Here is a 21,220-nt window from a genome sequence, read left to right on the forward strand (position 1 = left end):
TAAAATGGCTCAAGAAGAGTAGTTCGAGTGGAATCGAAATGGTGTTGGAGTGTGTTTGTATTTAAGGATTTTCTATACCGAAACAAACAAAAAATATTGTAGAAATTTTGATGATTGTCCAATTTAATCGTGATACTGTATTCACATTATTAATCGAAATAGCGACTGCTCTCAACAGAGAAATTTGGAGCGGAGAAAAGTGGTTACACTGCAGTCGTGTAGTTCGATGTTCCCCTTTACTCTCACTTCGTGGTTACAGTACTGGTTCGGTTTCCTAGCAACGATAAAGTTCGGTCTGTACGAGAAGCGTGCAGCAATTGTCACGTTATTTAAGTACGGGAAAACCTCAAAACAGATCTACTAGCTCCCCAAAACGTTTTCTATCAATGAACGGTTCGTGTTCCGTACACTACAACAGTACAAAGAAACAGCTAATGTGGCGATAGGTCCAAAAAGGGACGTCCGAGGTCGGTACGGCTGCACAATGTTATCTATGTTGATCATGAACGCGTTCAACGCAATCCTCTTCGGAAACAAAAGCGTTCATCAGTCGAAACGGATTGGATAAATTAATTGATGCGTACATCGATGTGTGAGTCATTTATTGACACCCAGATTGAAGCGAATATGTTTGAAACGATGCAAAAAAGCTCCTAGAACGGTTAAAACCCGAGACTAGCAACAAACCCTCCAGCCTTCATCGCCGCAAATGATTAGCCATTTGCCAATCCATCGGATTATTCACAGTTCTCATTGGAATTACCAATCGTCAAAGAGTTCTACTGAGAAGCTGCAGCGATTGGCCTTTGCGTTTTCGACTCAGCGTGAAGAAGAGATGGTCTAATAATTTTGCCAAAAATTTTAATTCTGGATACTTTTATACCTTCAATAATTTTTTGGGTTTTTATTTCATTTTGTTCTCGAGTTATGAGTTTTACAGGTGTAGAACTGAATGCTTTCTAATTTGAAATAAAAAGTTAGTCAAAAAAGTATCAGTTGAACTGCCCATGATTGCATAGAAGACGTATTGGACAACACCATTAGTGTTGGGAAAACGCATTTTTGTTGTTTTTTGGCCTACAAGCATAACCATGCAAATTTCCGATGAAATGATCTGTCCAGTTGAAGGATATTATCGGCAAAAAGAGGGCCTAGGTGATTTGCGGATTATAACATATTTTTTCCATTTGGAAACGCTTGCGTCTATTTATGCGGGCAATCAATCGTTTCACTGAACATTTGTCCGCATATCTAGACGTAATCACCAGGTTGCTCTGTTTGTAGTGTTAGTATTTACAATTCCGATAATATTCAAAAGGTCTCTATCGGTAGTTTCAGTTGTTATCGGATAAAATCAAAAAGATTTGGAAGAAATTCAGAGAAAAGTCTGGAAAAGGTGCTTTGGATTTGTTGCGAGTCTATGATAGTACTTTTTTCCTGAAAAATACTGTGAGATATGATAAGAACAGCAGGATCGTTTTTTTTTTCAAATAATTTAATTTGTAAAGGCAATCTGCAAAGTTGGTAATTTTAGCAACATAATTTACCGATATCCCGATCAATCACATAAAGATGGTGGAGTAACTTACTCCAACGGTATGAGAAAATGCTGAATATGTGGAATAATTCGATGTCGAATCCGAGAAGTTATAATGCTATGCACGAATATTATTTTAATTTTACTACTGATCTGATTGTTTCATTATCTACTTGAAGATTCAAATGCAGAAATTTAGGTAATTATAACATTAAAAAACACAATTGCTTCTCTTTGTTCATCGTGTACAGAAAATAGTAATTATATGAGCAGCGTTGAGTTCTTATATTCACCTATTAAGAAACACTAAGTAATAAGACACTATCGTGACAGACATGTTTGGACTCTACAAATTCTATTGGTGTGTAAATCGTTAAAATCCGTTCACGGCAAAAATAGTTATTAATGTTAACTTTTTTTTCCTAAAAACGTGACCTGCTTTCTAATTTGGCACCCTTAATGTAAGACGTAGTCCTACGCCAAAAATCCCTCAATTTTTCGTTACATTTTACATCAACGCATATTCGACAACATGGTGGACAACGGTGGTCTATTTTACTTATTACTGTCGAACAACCGAAAGAATAATTTCCCACATACATGCGTCTAATTGCGTTCTTTAAGTTTAGCCAAATCATCGGTGAACAATAATTATAGCAATCAGATCCATGAAAGGAACTAACTAATTGAGTTATCAGCGGTCAATTCATTACTTCGTCGGCTTGCGAGCTTCGGCCGCCAGAGATTTGTTGTTATCTCCTTATGCATCAGCCTTTTCTCACACTTCGTGCTCCTATTTTGGTCATATCATGTTTCATCAATGGTTTGATTGGGCCAGAGCACATATATCCTGTTACCGTGTGTATCCCAATCATTAACATTGTAAACTTACCATTCTTAATGCATGGAAAGAAGGCATGAAGGCATGAAGGCACAAGAAATGTGATCTTCAGTTCAGAAAAATATCCTTCTAACTGCTAGGTGAGCAGGACGTTTCATGTTGCTTTCATTTCCACTCCAATTTGCAGCTCCGTTTCAGTGCTCTCTGTAAAGCAATGAAAAGCGACCGTAGGTACGAATATTTACGGTGCGGTTTGGAACACTTTTTCTGCTCCTTTTGCGTTGGCATCTTTACGATTGTGCACACGCCACTCACAGGAATCGGATATGGTGGTTATGCTCAATTACGTCAAGCTACCACCAGCAATCGTATCCAAATTTGGCGAAACAAATCAATTTGATCATAATTATGATGTTACAGTTTCTCTTTCATTCATTCGTTTAAGTCAGTTCTCTGTTTGTGCCGCATTTTGTGCGCACGTGTGTGGTCCAAGTGTTATTTGTACTTGAGCATCGCGAGGAATCTCGTGCAACAGGCTAATTTGTGTTTATCCCCATATGGAACCCTGTGATTATTTCACCCGGCCAATCAATTAATTAATTCCATATAGTTAGAGTTTCTATATAACGAAGCTGGAAAGTATAATATTTATTATATAATCTGTTTTTTGCTACGAGCAAACTAACAAATGTAACTGTTGCAGTAGTACTCTAGAAACCCATCCAGCCACTCTCAACCACCCGCCCCAGTAGGTTATGCTCCACCGATTTCCTGCCCCAGCAAGGACAACTGTTTCAGAAATTGCTTCGCATTGGTCAGTGTCGACGCTCCGTAAATTATCCTTCGATTACCGCTGGAGGATTGCTTTGATTTGATGAAATCCACCAAATTCTGATACTCGATATAGTTGCCACCGCCAACCATGAACACGATTGCATCCTGGAATGGAGCCCGATTCTTGGGCACGACATCACCGCCTTTCAACAGCTTCGGATCAAGATATAGGTAATCGTCGACTTCGCCACCCGCACGGCAATCCATTAGCTGTTCGGTGATTTTCGTCACCGGTAGATTCTGGAATGCGGAGTAGTTTGAACATATTTGGTTGGTGGTAAGAGAAACTTACATGTCGTTTTACTACTAAATTCTTCACACCCTCCATTACGAACGACGACCCTTGGGTGACCAGTTTGGAGAACATCGATACTGTTTTGGTTCCACTACCTTCGTATTGGTTGGGATTTGACACGGTACTTTTCATAATGCTCCTGAAATTAAACAAAAATAGAAGTTGTTGTTAAATGGCATTAATGTATGTATTGACTAGCCTTATTTTTATTAATACTCAGTTGAGATTTCCTATGCTTACTAACAGGTCTTAAATGTTTTCTGAGTGACAAGTTCTAGAATACGCTTGACCACAGAGCTCTTACGGAAGAGATTTCATTGACGAGAAATCCTCCGATTGAACTAGGATTCCGGCATGATAATGTATGACTCTAACGAAACGCTCAACCTCAGGAGCACTAACAAACGGGATATGTAGTGTATAATTCAACGAAACGCGGGAACCAAAAAAAGGACCACTGATTGCAATCCATTTTTTATGACAAACTAACAATATTTAGTTTGCCGAATATAGAGACTTAAGTAACGCCATCATGCAGTTTTCAAGCCACGGAAAATTTTGAAAAGTTCAACATTTATCATTCTATTTGTAATTGTATTAGATGGAAGGCATAATCATAATTGGTCCTTATTCCCGTATCCACTTACACTTACGTTTCCACTACGCTTACATCTCACTTCATTTTTTGCACCTATTCCCGTTTCGTGAATTGTAAAAATGAACTTCGTGTAGAAAGTGGAATAGATACCAAAATGACCCTGCTGTGTTCATTTCCAATGTCGTTTCCAGGTGTATGGCACGATTCTCGCTATCTCACTCTACCTACCGTCACCGCATATTTCGCTATCACTCTGCTGTAAAAGTTCATCATCGACATCGCGATATGTCAGATGGTGGTAAATTGGTAATGTGCGATTCACATAGAACGTTACGGAGAAGAACGTCTACGTTCCGTCAACGTCTCCACCAATTCAGACATGCAGTCAATGCTTCCACCAGCACCGTCACGTCAAATGTCAAACGAATGATTTATGTAATGTTATTCATGGTGTCGCCACCTACAACAATTTTAAATTGCAATGCCCTCTTTCAAATCAGCATGCCTAGAATCAGTTCTAAATTTTGAAAAATTCAATGAAAATCATTGAATTCAATTATATAACTACTTAAACCCCGTAGTCAGACCCTTATTCAACAATAATAATAAATAGAATATTTCTCTCAGCTATTCGCGAATGATTCTCACTCCGAAATTTGGAGCTAAGAGATATGTTGACATAAAAAGTACAGTAAGTTACTTATCATGCGATATGCTGAGGCACCATTCAGTGTCGCCTTGGAGTCTATTTTGACCAGTAATTGGACATTCGCGACTGGTGGTGACTTTCAATGTGGGGCCATAATTTGGGCTCCGAAATCAATGTTTACAAAAATGTCCAATAAGAGGTAAAAATTTCCAATTAAACGTATTGCATCACAGATCTGTTCAATTTGCTTAATGTCGAATTAGATATAAATTACTGTACAACCAAATCAAAACAAAAGCCGAGACACAAAGCCCAGACAAAAACCAAACGAGCCGTCCGTCTCCGTCAATTATTCTTTTCTACAAATCCTGCCGGTCGTTTTCGTTGAACGTATGCTGACGGGTCGTTACGTTGCCGGTGTATGTGAATGTTTTCATAATAATTGCTTGGTAGAATAACTGACGTAACGTGACGTGACGGGACGTGAACGTGACGTGGATGTTGTATGTGAATCGCACTTAATTCGCGATGACGTCGACGTCTGGTGGCGACTTCAAATTAGAGCCATAATTTGGGTCCCAAACTCGTTAGTGTAATCTCTATCAGATTAGAAGACACGGAGTCGGTTTTAAAATTTTGAAATTTGAATGAAAATTTTCACATTATGTTATTTAATTATTAGAAACACGTATTTCTGACTTTCATTCAACCATATGGCCATACAATTGCAACATTGTTGCTGAATTTTTTCATTATAATATAAAGTTATCTTAATAAACAAATTTCGTATGAGACTTCCTCTCCACCTGCAAACAAAAATGTTTTTAATTTAAACAGAATACTAATTTGATATGGAAAAGCTAATTTTCATTCATAATTTTAATTTTGAAAACGTTCACTCCGACTGAAAATCAGCTATTCTTTGACGCTCCCCTAAACTAGTAAACGAAGCTCAATGCCCTCAAAGCGGATCGCTGTTTTGAAGAATACAAATACTTTTGGCGTTTGAGATGTTGGCACCAAGATAAGTGAAGTTAACCCGAATAGTTGGCATTGAAATACCGAATCATCGAGGTATAATCGCAAAGTTGTCATTCTAAAACATACGTTCAATTAAATGGAATATTATATCATACACTTATTAATTTTACCTACATAACGTCCGAAATTATGCAACCGACATAACGTTCAAACGCACGAAATTATGCAACTGACTTATCTCTTATAAATGGGAATGAACTCTTTCACTTCACGGAGTTTATTTTTACACGCAACTGTCCGTGACAATGATGATAGACACAAAAAGATTAAGTGAAGTGTAAGTGACGTGAAAGCGTTTGTGACAGTGATGTTCGAGATCAGGCCCACTGTCTCGATTACGCTCATCTATTCTCAGAGAATTTTGCATTCCCTCATTTGTCTCTCGGAATGACGTTAAATGGTGATAGAATCAAATTGGAAACTTTTGCTTGAGCCAGCGAGTGTCTCTGTAAAATCATTCGTTTTTCACTCAAATAGCAATCATTGAACCTCGATCGCGGCAGTAAAATATAGGTAGATATTTGAAATCGAGTTGTTTTCTGTGCACCATTGCAATGACATTTTTTAACGTAGGATTACGTCTTTCGGGAACATATTGGGGTACAAATTGAAAATCGAGAATCGAGCACATCGTGAAAATTGTCCAATTTCAAACGCTTATTGCTCAGTCATTTCATGATGGATTGATGAAATTTTTGCGTCAATCGATTTCGGCACTCCATAACAATTTTTTATATTCAAGAAAATAATATGTGTCATGAAACTAACTATCAAAAATTTAAAAATCTCAACATCTATCCTAACGGAAATACCCACTTCTGATTGGTCGAAATTGACTACGCATTCGGCGGTTCCCTAATAGAGACATCAAAACCAAGCTGCCTGAGGGAAATCGGCATTGCAAATACATGAAAGTAGGGGAGCTTTTGTTCCTATTGAAATGTGTTCCCTAACAGAGACATCAAAACCAAGGTCCTTGGGCGAAATTGGCATTGCAAATATATTGCAAGTAAGGTGAGTGATACGATTAATTCTAGCAAATACAATTTAAATTTGGAACTTTATTGTTGGTTGCTTCGTGAAATTTCATATCAATGACTGATCGTGTATTGAGAAAAATTTAGCACAAGTGTAAGTGTAAAATTGTGTATGATAGCAGTTGTGTTAAATATGACATGATATATGAAACGATTTATTTCAATTTTCATAAATAAGAACCAAGGTGTGTTCCCGCTCGAGAACGGGTCGTTTGGTTCAAGCTATCTTTTGGGTGTGTTCATTTTCACCCAAGGAAAGTTTATACGTCGAGAAAAATTAGAAAAGTGAAAAAATATTAAGAAAAGTGATTTTCCAAATGCTCTACATATAGTATTAGGTGTTGTTGGTCCAATTAGAATTCACATTGGGTTGAAAAAACACTCAAACAGTAAAAATTATAAAATAAAATTATCTTTGTGTGTTTGTGTTTGGTATTGGTAATTATCTTATATTATATTGGTGAGTTTTTTTTCTTTATTTCATCGATACATAACACAAGAGGCATCTCGTCTAAGATCACAGAAGGCGGGTTTAATCATATCTCGTTCCACTTCGGTTTCTTTTATCTGATACGCACCATCCAACGACTGTTTATTATCCTTATGTCATATTCACTCGGTAAACTCTGGCGGAGTGAACAAACAATACCCAAAAAAACAAACGAAACGGCCCTTTTCAAGGGCATCGAATCATTATTAAAGAGTTTAACGATGTAATTCTTCAAACATATCCCAAATCAACAGATATCCTAACTGAATCCTACGTCAACTATGCGGTCGTGTCTCGGATACACCCCTCCTGTGACTTTTTGTTTCTAGTTTGAAACGATCTAAGCCAACGCAAAAGAGCATGTTAAGGCAAGTTATTGGTGAGCGGGAAGGTGGATTCATGTGCCCTTGAATGCTGACAAGGAAAAGAGTACAAGGGAAAATAAAATCATACATACAAGCAGATTCAGTCTATTTTGACTCGCTCGTTATTTTGTTTCATGCGTTCCTTCCAGAGGAGTATTCATTCATTGAATGTTGTTTTCCACTCTTTGTTTTGTTATGTTCACTATCAGTCCCGAATGAAGATGGTCGGGGAGTTAAAATGATTCATCGTGCAATCTCACGATTTCTTGCTGCATTCTTTTCGCCATGATTATTCCAAGCAGATACAAGAGTGATTTAAAATTAGGTGTGGAGAAATGAGCGAATGAACTTTTCCATACTTGCTGGCATCCGCGAAGAAAATGTAAATATAACATTATTAGCCTAATTACCGAGTTGTTAATTGAGTTGAACGGCACTACTTTCCGATATATATTTCTTCACAGAAGAAGGTTGAATTAACCCAGATTCGGGACAGGAAAGTAATATTCTTGAAAATCAATTCAATTTATGTTATTTAATTAATATTGATACATATTAGATAGCAATGATTCGTGCTCGTCTGCTGCGAGAGAATGCGAAGACATTACTTCAATAATAATCTGGGTACTTCGAGACACAAAAACGAGTCCTGTCGAGTCCTAGTTCTACCTTTATGCTGTTAGATTTGGTCAAGGACAACTTCATAAACGTTTTTCAGACGATTGTGATCGGTGGTTCGATCAATTGGATGTTTTCCAGATTCGCCACGACGGAGGTTCCGTATACACTGACGCTGGGCGTCCAGTCAATGTTGCAACGAGGCATAGAGCTGGCCGCACCTAATGCCGCCTGAGTCTCGTCAGCTTCGTGGTATTTCCCGAATGTGTTTGGCTGAGAAGTAATTATACGCTGGTCCTGGGAGAGGAGAATGGTGAGAATTGACTAGTCTGTCGTAGCTAGGGATTGCATTACCATGCCAAAATTTCAATAACCGGTTATTCGGTGATGAAAATCTCATTATCGGTAAAACCGGTAAATTACCGCTAAAAAAAACTTTAAAATAAATCATTTTATAATGGTTAGTTTACAAAAAAAATTGCAATTTTTTGCTGCTTAAGAACCCACAGAATGTTCATAAATCATTAAAAAAAATTCAGAAGAGGAATACACGCGTTCAGAGTCCAATTATGTTGGGTATACACTACGAAGAGCATCGAATACCATTGCCATGTATTTGCCTCTGATGTTCTATGTACGAAAACTCTTGTTTGAGGGTTTTCATCAATCGGTTCATAGACGTTGAGCCTGGGCTGGGCTACCTTCGTTCAAGTTTTTCCTTGATGCTCAACTGTTCTGCAGGTTCTGCATCGTCCAGTTTTTCTTCTTGTTGTCCAGCTACTGAATCAATACCATCATCATCAAATTTCATCAAGTCACGAACAATTTAAGATGCCTACTTGATCAATGCAGTCCGTGATGTTTGATAGAAGACGCCAAAGTTAGAATGATTGAATGAACTACCTCGTTTTGATTGGCCCGATTTACGGGTTCCCCAACACAGCCATCAAAACCAAGCAGCGTTAGAGAAATCGGAATTGCAAATACTTTAAAGTCGGGGGTATTTTTGTTCCGACTGGAATGTGTTTCCCCAACACAGACTTCAAATCCGAGGAGCGTGGAGAAATTGGCATTGCGAATACACGAAAGTCGGGGGTATTTTTATTCCTACTGAAATGTGTTTCCCCAACACAGATTTCAGAACCAAGGTGTCTGGGGAAATTGGCATTGCAAATTCATGCAGATCGGTGGTATTTTTCATCCGACTGAAATGTGTTTCCCTAACATGGAATTTAAATCCAAGGAACGTGGGGAAATTGGCATTGCGAATACATGTAAGTCGGGAGCATTTTTGTTCCGACTGAAATGTGTTTGCCTAACACAGACTTCAAAATCAAGATGTCTGGGTTTGAGGAGGCTGAATTGGATGACATTATTCTTCCGTTCACATATTTTGCTTTAGGCATCATACCAAACGTAAAAGGACTGTCATTAAATTTACTTGTAACGAAGAACATAAACTATCACAATGCATGAATTGTTCTTATATGTCATTATACAATCTTTTTACTCACAAAGCAAATATATTGAATTCAATTGAATTTGGAAATTGTTTCATTTGTGGAGGCGATCTGGCGTAGTGTCACGAGTTCAATTCTCACACCCGACATTCTTCCAAAAATGATAACCCACCCATTTTTTTTATGCGGTCCCTTTTTACCGCACAAAAAAGTTTTTTTTTCAAATTGTGTACCGAACACGATTTTTTAAAGCTACTGGTGAGGTTTTGAACGATTTTTATGCGTTTTTTTGTGCGGTCTCTATCCCTCGTTTTTCCGATCTTATTTCGATTCTCGAGGAATATTCCAAAGCGGCATAAATGTAAATATTATTTATGGTGTAATGAAGCCTATTACCGAAATTACCGGTTATTGATTGTAAAATTATCGATAATTCGGTAATGGAAAATGACCCGGTATTACCGGTGAAACCGGTAATGGTAAATCCGGTTAATAATCCCTAGTCGTAGCTATTTGTAGTAATGATTGTTTATTTTTTCCTAATTTGTAGCCGTGGATCAATAAATGAATAAAGATGCATACAAAAGCTCTATAAAATCATAACAATATATGCATTAAGGTTGGGTTTAACCGACTGTTGATACTGGGTTATACTGGTTATATTTGGTTACCATTGTTATCCTGTAATATGTAGGAAGAATTCGTGTTGCAAAAAAAATACTAAATATTGGTAATATTTACCACAAAGCTCGTCATATATAACAACTTTTCGGGAGAGTATATGATCGATTATGATGAGCACGAGGAATCGCTCTGTTTACACAAACGAGAGCGTGAATAGTAATCCCCGATTTTTGAAATTAATCGTTCATCAACTAGTCGAATACTTTTCAGCAGTTTGTTATTCGATACGATTATCGCCCCAAATAATCGATTAATCGATTAATCGTCACACTGAGAGAAATAATTAGTTAGCCTAATATTTCTCATTTGTTAGAAAGCCATCTGGAATCAAAAAAGTGTTCATTCCACCTGAATATCAATTATTATCACTTACGCTCCCCTAAACTCGTAAACAAAGCCCAATTCGAGTTGACGACATTGACCTGCGTTTACGAGTTTAGGAGAGCGTCAAAGATATTGATTAATTTTCAGGATAAAACTAAAGCGGCCGTACGTTTTTATTCTCTGGGTTTGGATCGATTAATCGACGTAAAATATTCGTTCGCTTTGATTATTGACTGCGCAGTATTCGTTCGATTAAAAATCGATTTCTGTAGGAAGTATTCAATTAATCGAACGATTATCGGGGATCACTGAGCGTGTAGTGTAAACCAGAATAACATCGGTCGATGAACTCGGTGTATTCATAATGAATTCTACCAAATGTTCACAGTGGCGTGCAATTCGGAATAAGGTTGTACTCACTACACATTGCTTTCACGTGTAGTGTATTCGGGAATAAGGCCCAATTATCAATTAAAGTGTATGTCTTGAAATTGCCCCACCTTAAGTCATTTTGGCTAGCATCAGGTAGTTTTCTGTGTTTCGTTTCTTATTGAACGAATTAAAGTTATGAATCGGAAAAAATATACATAATGTGCTAGTTTACTACTACGGCATATGTAACGATATGACGGAATAATCCAGAAGTCTCAGATTTGGTGAACTTGGTGTCTATTTATCTTTGACCATAAATAGGTAATTTTTGTGTCACTCTTCTGACACAATAAAAAGAGGCTGATTTAACCCGTTTTATGCCAAGCGTTCGAAAAATCGAACAGCAACTTCGATAATTTTTCATGGTTTTGGAAAGCAACCACATGGTAAGGTTTTGGTATCAAATTATAGCTTGTTCTATTAGCTACCACCTACTAACAATTTCATTCAAATTTGTATCCCTTTATTGGGCATAAAAATCAACTATGTGCGGAAAGTACATAGCCTCACATAACCTAACAAAAAACAAAAAAAAATTAAAAATATTTAAACTTTTCTACAATATTACTTTGATGAAAGATCACACATTGTGATGTAGGAAAAAAAACATTGGATTGAACCTTCTACAGGAACAAAAATGTAGGTTTTGGCTAATGTTTTTGTTTGGCGCTTTTTGTCATTTTCCGGAAAACGGAATAACGGAAAAAATAATTCTTGAACATTGGGGTTTCTGTAACGCCAATAATCAAAAGAACTATTGGATTGATATTCTACCAGATGTGCGAGCTGAAATTGAAAATGATGAACAGTGATTGGATGGAACCTAGGACAAATTACGACATTTCATACAATGTAATCGAACCTTCTCGTTCAGTATGGGATGAAGGTGGTCCCAGTGTTCGTAATGGTTCAATCATGTTCTACACTTATGGATCAGAAATGAGTATCAGTAAAGGCGCTGAAGTATATGGTCCCTGAACAAAAATCTCTGTAGTTATGGGAAAATGGCCAACAGTTTTTCAGGCAGAAATAGCTGCAATAATAGAATGTTTAAACGTCTGCCTCAAAACGACGCTCGTAGAGAAAGGGTTAAAGCTTTTGATGCTTTTAAATGTTCTTCAAAAATTGTCTGGAAATGCATTTGCCTTTTACAGCAACTAAGCCAGATAAGTTCGGTACAACTGTACTGGATCCCTGGCCATTGCGGTATAGAGTGAAATGAATAAGCAGATGAACTTGCCACAAATGGCCCAAACTCATCCTTCACTGGTCCCGAACTATTCTATGAAATCTCTGGCTGTGTATTGAAGATTGAGCTACTGTGTCGACATTTGGATACGACATTAGTTTGTATGAGGAAAACTAGTCTTTATCAGATTAGTCGGCATGACAGCAGTCGCTTCCCATTGTTTCGCTTTTGTCTGGTGAAGGTTTTTTTTTTATCGGAATATACTATATTCAGAAAATAATTTTCGTTTGAAGTGTTTGAACGCGGTGGATTCAAACCGCCGGATCCTGTCAACGGAGTACCTAGTCGCTTGCCAAGTCATATGAGAACAAAAGAAAATGACGGTATTTGTCGATGGCTTCTTCTGCGTCGTTCTCCTTCTTCAAAGGATCAATCTCTTCCTGATCCTTTTGTTCTGGCAGCCCAGGTTGAGAATCAACTCCAATTGGGCAGTATCCGCAATCGTATCTCGGTCAGCGCTGAATACGAAGGGAAACGCTACGTTATACAAACCATGTCTCCCGTCATTGCGGAAGGATTGATTTCTCTTAAATTTTCTGTTGGTTTCTCTTTCTCTTAAACACTGTCCAAAATACCGTGATGAGGAAGTCATAATCAAATATAAGGTTCCTTATATAAATATAAGGAAGTATAATCAAATATAAGGTTGACAACAAGCTCACCTGGAAGCAAGCACGTGATGCTGTCAAGAGGAAGTCCCTCAATATTAACAACAACAACGTTCTCCGAAGAATGTAAAATCAGGAGAATGGAATCGATGAATTGAAAAGGTCGTTGAGGGATCTGCAGCAAAAACTCGATAGCACCTTTAAAGTAAAGGAAAAAGCCGAAAACGAAACAGAACGTTTGCGGGAGTACATTCTAAAAGCGGAACGAGGAATAGCCTCTCAAAACCAGAGAATACAGCAGTCTCAAGAACAGCAAAAACCTCATTAAACGCAGAAACAACAGCCAGCACAAAAATCTCAGCCTCTCCCAATAAAACAAGCGAAAAAGAAACAACAACTTCAGATGAGTTTAAACAACACGTCACTCTAGACCGGCAAGGGTGAACCAACTATCAATTCCCTCATTGAAGATTCTACATCCCTACAAGGCACTGTCGTCGATGAACATAGTCATAACCCTGTTAATATTACGGACACTGAATCACAAGGTACAAAGCGCGGCCGTATTTCCCCTATAGTGCCGGAAACAATGCGGAAGCATAAAGAAGCTTATAAAATCATGCGCGATTTTTCACCAACCAATCCCCAAGCATCGATATCTATGTATTTAAGCGACACTGAAGACGAAACCACAACCGGAAAATATTCCGGTGATAATTTCGAGTAAATTCGCCGATTTCGACGAAGATATCCGACACGGCAATGACAACGGACACGAGAATGGTACAACTAACGAAAACTCCCGAATGCTAAGTGCTCGCCGGTTTGAAGATATCCAGAGAGACACCCCTTCTTTGGATACTAACATTTCAGCATCTATTCTCCCTCGTAGCCCCTTGCCAGCCGCGTCCGGACATGATCCGGGGAACCCCGACGTCCGTTCGGCGCTTGCTGGCATCGGGCAACTGGGAGCACCACAGGCAAGTTTCCAACACAATCAGAACCGATCAGTCCCAAACGCTGCTCCACTTTCAACTCCACTAACAATGCTCACACTATCGCCTTCATTCGATCCTGGTGAAGGAACAAGCTCTCGAAGATTTTCGGCTTCAAAATATCAGTCTACACCTACCACATTCGACGATCTAAACAAGCTGAAACGTACCAGGAAATCCCGTACGGGCCAAACCCACATATGGACAACTGTTTTCGAAAAGCGAATAAAAATTTCGCACAGGACTTGTTACTCCAACCAAACACTGTAACGTCTCTACGATCACGTTCGATGTAACTTCTCTACCTCCACTCCTCCTTTTGCTGGCCGCGTTCGGGCATGATCCAGAGCCATCTGACGTTCGTCCGGCGTCTGCTGACATTGGAAAATTGGATGGAGTCCAGGCAAGTACCCCATATCTCTATCCAATGAACGCAGAAGTTGATCCACTTAACCTTCCAGAAGCTCACTCTCCGGATGATTCAGATATCAGCTTCATCTCCGAAGAACCGGCCACCATCGATGGTTTCCGTATTCTGCTACTACAATGGAACATTCGGAGCTTATGGAATAACGTGGATGAGCTACTTATTCTAGTAAGGAATCATCTACTTCTCGTACTCTCCTCCAGGAATCCATGACCAATCATTTTGGATCCTGGCTCGAAAGCAGGTACGAGTTTTTCGTCTACTCTTCCGGATCATCCCGAAATCGTCAGGGTCTAGCTGTTCTTGGAGGCCTTCGCTGTGTGCTTCGCTTCGCCGCATTCACAGATTCATTAGACCACCAATATCCCGGCTGTGGCTGTGGAGATTCGCTCACCTATTAAAATGACAATCGTCTGCGTATACAACAACACACACAGTGCTCTGCGCACTTCGGAAGCACTGATAGGCATTTCCGAACAGATTTCTGGACAAGCTGTGTTTGCCGGTGATTTCAACGGTAGACATTTATCCTGGGACAACCTTGGATCCAACAGCACCGGTAATAGAATTTTTGAATGGGCCTGCGGAAAAGGGTTTACACCACTAAACAATGGATCACACACCCGTATCAATACTGTCGGTAATGCCAACACTGCTATAGATGTCACTTTCGCGTCGCACTTGTTGGTCAGTAGACTCACCTGGAAAATCACCTTAGACCCTGCGAACAGCGACCACCTTACAATCCTCGTTGAATTGGATTCCACAGTTGCCAAAGTAACTGGACGTAGCAGATTTAATATGGGTTTGGCCAACTGGGAACTCTTCGAAAACAAAATGATGGATTTTACTCGCCACATCTGTTCTATGGATATTTCCGTCATCTCCCGCTTCATTATCGAATCAGCGTCGATCGCCATTCCAAGGACCATGCTTGGTCGTCCTAGAATATATGCATATTGGTGGAATCCAGCATGCGCAGCGGCAATAAAACGATGCTGCTTAAAAAAGCCATGAAGCTTCCCCCTGGTGATCTGAGAAGAATCACAGCATTTCAAGATTTAATAATGTGGCAACGTTTCAATCGCCTTACCGGAAGACAAGATAATGGGATCCCTAAGATTGATCTGCATGGTGTTCTTATTGAAGATCCGTCAGCGATTGCGTTAGAACTTGGAAAGCATTTTCTCTAAATTCCAGCACTCGCAGCTATCCGCTAGATTTCTGGAAGGAGGAAATTTCCCAGAAAACCATCCACGAGTTCGTTACTCCACCAAGTAACCCCACAATGGATGTTGATTTCAATATGGATGAATTGCTATTCGCCCTGGAAAAAGGTAAGGGAAAGTCTGCAGGCCCGGATGAAATCACATATCAAATGTTGCGTCGTTTACCATTCATAACGCTAGCTGGCAGCGAGGAGAATACCCAGCAGAATGGCGTGAGTCAATTATAATCCCCATATTAAAGAGTGGGAAATTGTCAAGTGATATCAACTCATATCGACCGATCTCGCTGACCTCGTGTGTTGGTAAGGTATTTGAAAGAATGGTGAACCACAGAGTGATTCAACACTTAGAGAATACAGGTCGACTCGCCAACGAACAACATGCTTTTCGCCCAGGCAGGGGAATTACAACTTATTTCAACGAGCTAGATTCCATCGAAGAAACTATTGAGAAAAACGAACATATGGAAATCGCTCTCCTTGATATAGAAAAAGCTTACGACCGGGCATGGAGGCCGCATATCTTAGACCAGGTCTGTAAAGCCGGCTTAGGCCACAGAGTTTTTTTTGGTTTAGTCGACAATATCTCGATACACGAACATTTAGAGTATCTGTCGGTGGAAAACATCTCCACCAATGATTCAAGAGAATGGAGTGCCACAAGGCGGGGTCTTTTCTCCCGCTCTCTTCCTGTTGGCAGTTAATCCCGCTTTCGATATTCCGTTATCCCGTTGTGTTCTCCGTGGCTATGCAGATGATTTTAAAATTTCGTGTTCAAGCAAGTATACGGCGGTTGCCCGTAAGCACCTGCAACGTAACATCGAGACGTTAGACAAGTGGGCGACATCGGTTCACTATCAATCCATCTAAAAGCACGATGATCCATATCTGCAGCAAAAAACGTCATCATTTCATCCGAATACCGAAGCTTAAATTACGAAACTCCGTGATCCAGAAGGCTAGCTCGACAAGAGTTCTAGGTGCTTGGATAAATCGTCGAGGGACAGCAAAAACGCATATCGCAAAGACACGAAGCGACTTGCGACAACGGCTCAACTTTATCAAAGCGATCCGATGGTGGGGACAAAGACGAATCCTTCTGAATATGGGGAATGCTACTATAACCTCGAAACTTCTCTACGGAATCGAACTATTCAACCCTACGGCCTACGACCAGTTTACAGTAGCTTATTACGAGTGTCATCTGGTGCTATCAGATCATCTCCTATTCTTTCTCTCTACGCTGAATGTGGAGTTCGTGATTTCACCTTAGTGGCATGTCGCACTCTGGTTCGCCGTGCTTGTCGCACTCTCGAGCGTTCAAACGAAACTTCATCCAGAATGTTCGAAGAAGCAGAAAGACTTTTTTCAGAACTAACCTCCGAACAGCTTCCTTCTCCCGCCAAGGTCCTTAGAGTTCTATCCAGACCATGGAATGTTCCCCCGGTGCGAGTAGATTGGACTATCAAAAATCTTTACAAAACGGGTCAGGCAAAAGAAATCGTTCGCACGAGCTATTCGGAACTTACTGCTCGAAAATACAGTAGCCACAAACTGATATTCACTAACGGTTCAGCAGCAGATGATCGTGTCGGATTTGGAGTCGCGGGAGTCGAACCTCCTGTTGCTCGTCAACTACCATCAGTCTGCTCTATTTTCTCAGCGGAGGCAGCGGCCTTATCATACGGAATTAGCATAGCAGATGGACCTACGGCATTTTTTTTCGGATTCAGCCAGTACACAGTACACAGTACACTTCTCGCAATAGAAAGTGGGAGAAGCAAACACCCTGTCATTCAAGCAGCCGAAACTCACGCCATGAATAAGGGGGTCACACTTGTTTGGGTTCCCAGTCATACCGACATGATGACTGACATCGTGGAAACGAACTCGCAGACCGACTGGCTAACATTGGACGATATAAAGAAATCTGGAACACCGGCATTCCTTCCGAAGACATTTTCAGACATGTTGATTGTCAGCTAGAGCATCATCAGCAAATCATCTGGAACCAGGCAAATACAAAACTTCGGGAAGTAAAACACTCTATCAAACGCTGGAAGGACCGACCCAACAGAGTGGAACAGCGCGTTCTTACTCGTTGTAGAATAGGACACACAAAGTTGACGCATCGATACCTGTTCAATAAAACTGAACAGCCAGTTTGTATCACCTGCGGAGTGCAGCTCACTGTTAAACACATGCTCGCCGAATGTAGAGCCTACAAAGAACATCGACAACAATTTCGTCTGGCTCATTCTAACGAAACAAAGCTTATCAAATTTTTGAAGACTACTGGATGCTCTAGATGTTACAGCGAGGCAAAAGCCTTAAGTGCTACGCCTCTTAAAATCTAATAAAACAAAACGGACGATGGCCACATTTACATAAAAAATGTTTTTCGAACAAAAACTTTTTAATTTTTGTTTTTTCAATACTATTAATGTTTAATTCATAACATTTTTAAGTATAAATTATCGCAGTTTACATGCTCTGCTAACTTTTCTCTATTTAGAAACATGTCAAGAACATGTCAAACGTGAGAATTTTAACACAAAAATGTTACGAGCAAAACATTTTTTTTTCAGGAGTCTATACAAAAATGACTTATATTCCAAAAACTATAAAAGATAGAAAGTTGAGTCTTCGACAAAAGTTTATATTTTAACAAGATCTAAAATTTGGTCAAATACATTATATCGCTATCTTGAATTTAAGCAAAATTAGGATAAGTTGTATTTTTTCAAAGAAAACATGAAAAAGTTGTTCGAAAAACTTTTTCCCTGTAAAAGTGCCTGTCTTCCGATGTATGGTCAGAAATTGTAAGGGCTATTCACATATATATATATTCGCAGATATATATATATATATATATATATATATATATATATATATATATATATATATTTAAACAATTTCTTACATTTTATTCTTTGACAGGAATTTTGTAGGTATCATAGTTTTTAAGTTATAAATTTTTATTAAAAATTGAGAATGAAAATTTGGTTTTTTCCAAAAAGTAGTCTAATTCTTTTTCGAATATTTCAAGTATGCAAAGTTGCTTAGATGTTTCATGTCTTTACACCCACAACGTTTCACTGCTATCTGAGATGGTGCTGCCAACTCCTAAGACGACTTGGCATGAAATTCGTCTAATAGTCATCGTACTGTTATCATGTAATCCACACTCGTTGCAATCGGAAAATGCTATTTATACAATTGGCAATGATTTAAAAAAAACTCATCATACTGTGCGGCTAAATTTTTAACTTTTAGACGGCCTTCAATTATAAACACTAAAATATTTAATACTTACTTCCACCGTTGAATGTACGGCATCGGCGCCAGGTCACATCCGCATTCTTTCAACACTTGTTCCAGCTTCTGATATTCCGCTTCGGCGACATTCGTGCAAATATAGTAAATAATGAACAGCCTCATCTTGTCTTCCGGGGTACCAAATTCCGGGTCCTTCATAACTTCGAGTAATGCTCTATCCAGTGCCTGTTTGGACATAATTTTCTCTTCCAATTCGAAGAACGAGTCCAGCCGTCGAGCTTTGATAAAGTTCAATATTGCCGTTGCAATTTTCGTGTGCATATCAATAAGCCGTTTCTTCTCCATGAGTTGCGGCAAAGAATTCACCGCGTTGGTCAGCCGGGCTGTGTTATCATTAACCATTGAGAAAGCCACATCGGATTCACCATCGATACCCATCGTCGATTTCAACTTCTTAATTTCGTCTTCAGACGAACGATATTGTTCCAACTCTTCCTGTATGGCTTCCGCTACAGTTGGAAAGGGACTGCCTTTGTGGGAACCCCAAAATTTATCCCTCGAATCCAAATCACAAGCCTTCATTTTGGATTTGGCGCCAGTGACCGACGACTTGTCGTTATCATCTTCAACGATTACCCGGTTCAACGATAATTCCAACACGTCATGAGCCAATGCCTGATATGTCCAAGTGTGGTGCAAAGGAGTAGCCATATCGACATTTCGATCCATGAGTATCAACAGAGGCCGTTGAAAACTAAATGCTCCTGTCTGAGTGGCATCCATGTGAAATAGATTATTCCGAGCATCCCAAAGATTTTCGCGAAGCTTCTTCTCTAGCTTTCGCGCAACCATTTCCGCGGCAGTATTTTTCGGACACCTAATTATCGGAACGCTTCCTAACGTCACAAACACTGAAAACAAACTATCTACAATGCTATCCATTATGCCCTCCATCTCGTAGTCTTGTGTATTCGCTCGATTAATTGCTAAAATAAATAAACAAAATAATCTTTGTCGGCAAGACGGAAATATTTTATAAGCCACTCACCATAATACGATAGCGAATCACTATTCTGATGCTTCAGAACGAACATATCATCTTCAAGAGTGATAAAATTTACGTACTGATCATACACTTTGTGAATGTTCGCTACACACCCCGCATTTAGAGCTGCAGCCGCTAGATCCTCCAATCGCTGCCGCGAGATTGGTGAAATAAAATTCAAATGGTACACATCGTAGAGCCCATTCTGAAAATCTTGCGCTATCCGTCCCAAATTTTCTTCCGTAGCAGCACAGAAGTAAATCGCTGGAACGTCTGGTATCGAATCGCGATCCGAGTGCAGCTGACTGGACAAATAAAGAAAGTTCTATCATTCACGTCACCAAATCTGAATCCTTCAAAGATTACATATGCAGAGTGACTCCGAGCTCGCGCAGTTCCCGAATCGCAATGAGGGGCGAAATAATGTCCTGCCCAATTCGATCGTAGATTAAGATCTTCCACACCGGTTCCGCAGCCAGTGCCTTGGTTTGGGGTTGATTCAGATTTAACATTTGCTTGATTGCATCTGAAATCGAAACGAATTTCGATCAACTTAGCGAACAAAATATGGACAAAAGAGAAACCTACTTATTTGTCTATCTTTCAACGTCAACATCTCGCCACCGCCTCGAGTTACTACACACTAACAAATATTTAACTTGGAATATTAAAAAACTAAATGGTTAATATCGAAAATCAAATTTACACTTCTCGCTGATAAAACATATTCGTGGACAATAATATTCAAATGACGTTGACTTTATTGTCGATTGGAGCGAGAACTGTCAGTCGATCTAGTACTGCACATAAAGTTCAGCTCGGTGAACACCGTACGATTGCGCGATTTTAATAGCGGGCATACAATTTTTTCTGATTTTCTGGCACAGAAAAGAAAATCCCAATATACTGTAATCTAGAAACTAGGGTCTGGGTCTGGAGACTTCAAAAAAAGAGAAAGAATTTACATTATTTAAATTGTGTGTACACAGGGTGTCCCAGAATTTTTCAGGTGATGATAGAGGAACATAATAATAATAGGATAATGTACTAAAAGCTAGAAAATAATTAGGCAAGTAGCAGTTAGTAATTACCACACCCCTTCCGTCATTAATATAGGACATTGATGAGACAAAAATAAAATCGTGAGGCATATCAGATTTCCAACATCCACAGTTGGTTGTTTC

The 21,220-nt window shown here is 39.3% G+C and overlaps 1 protein-coding gene across 1 annotated transcript; it reads right to left on the reverse strand.

The window, feature by feature from the left end:
- Positions 1 to 2,988: 2,988 nt before the first annotated feature.
- LOC129776073 (protein sly1 homolog) lies at positions 2,989 to 20,790 on the reverse strand. Its single transcript, XM_055781463.1, has 6 exons — positions 20,625 to 20,790; positions 20,403 to 20,562; positions 20,040 to 20,341; positions 19,029 to 19,977; positions 3,505 to 3,646; positions 2,989 to 3,452 (listed from the first exon to the last, which is right to left on the reverse strand). Exons 1-6 carry the CDS (start codon positions 20,650 to 20,652, stop codon positions 3,132 to 3,134), a joined length of 1,902 nt encoding a protein of 633 aa, XP_055637438.1. The 5' UTR covers positions 20,653 to 20,790; the 3' UTR covers positions 2,989 to 3,131.
- Positions 20,791 to 21,220: the final 430 nt, after the last annotated feature.

Source organism: Toxorhynchites rutilus, chromosome 3 (assembly GCF_029784135.1).
Source record: "Toxorhynchites rutilus septentrionalis strain SRP chromosome 3, ASM2978413v1, whole genome shotgun sequence".
Classification (NCBI taxonomy): Eukaryota; Metazoa; Arthropoda; class Insecta; order Diptera; family Culicidae; genus Toxorhynchites; species Toxorhynchites rutilus.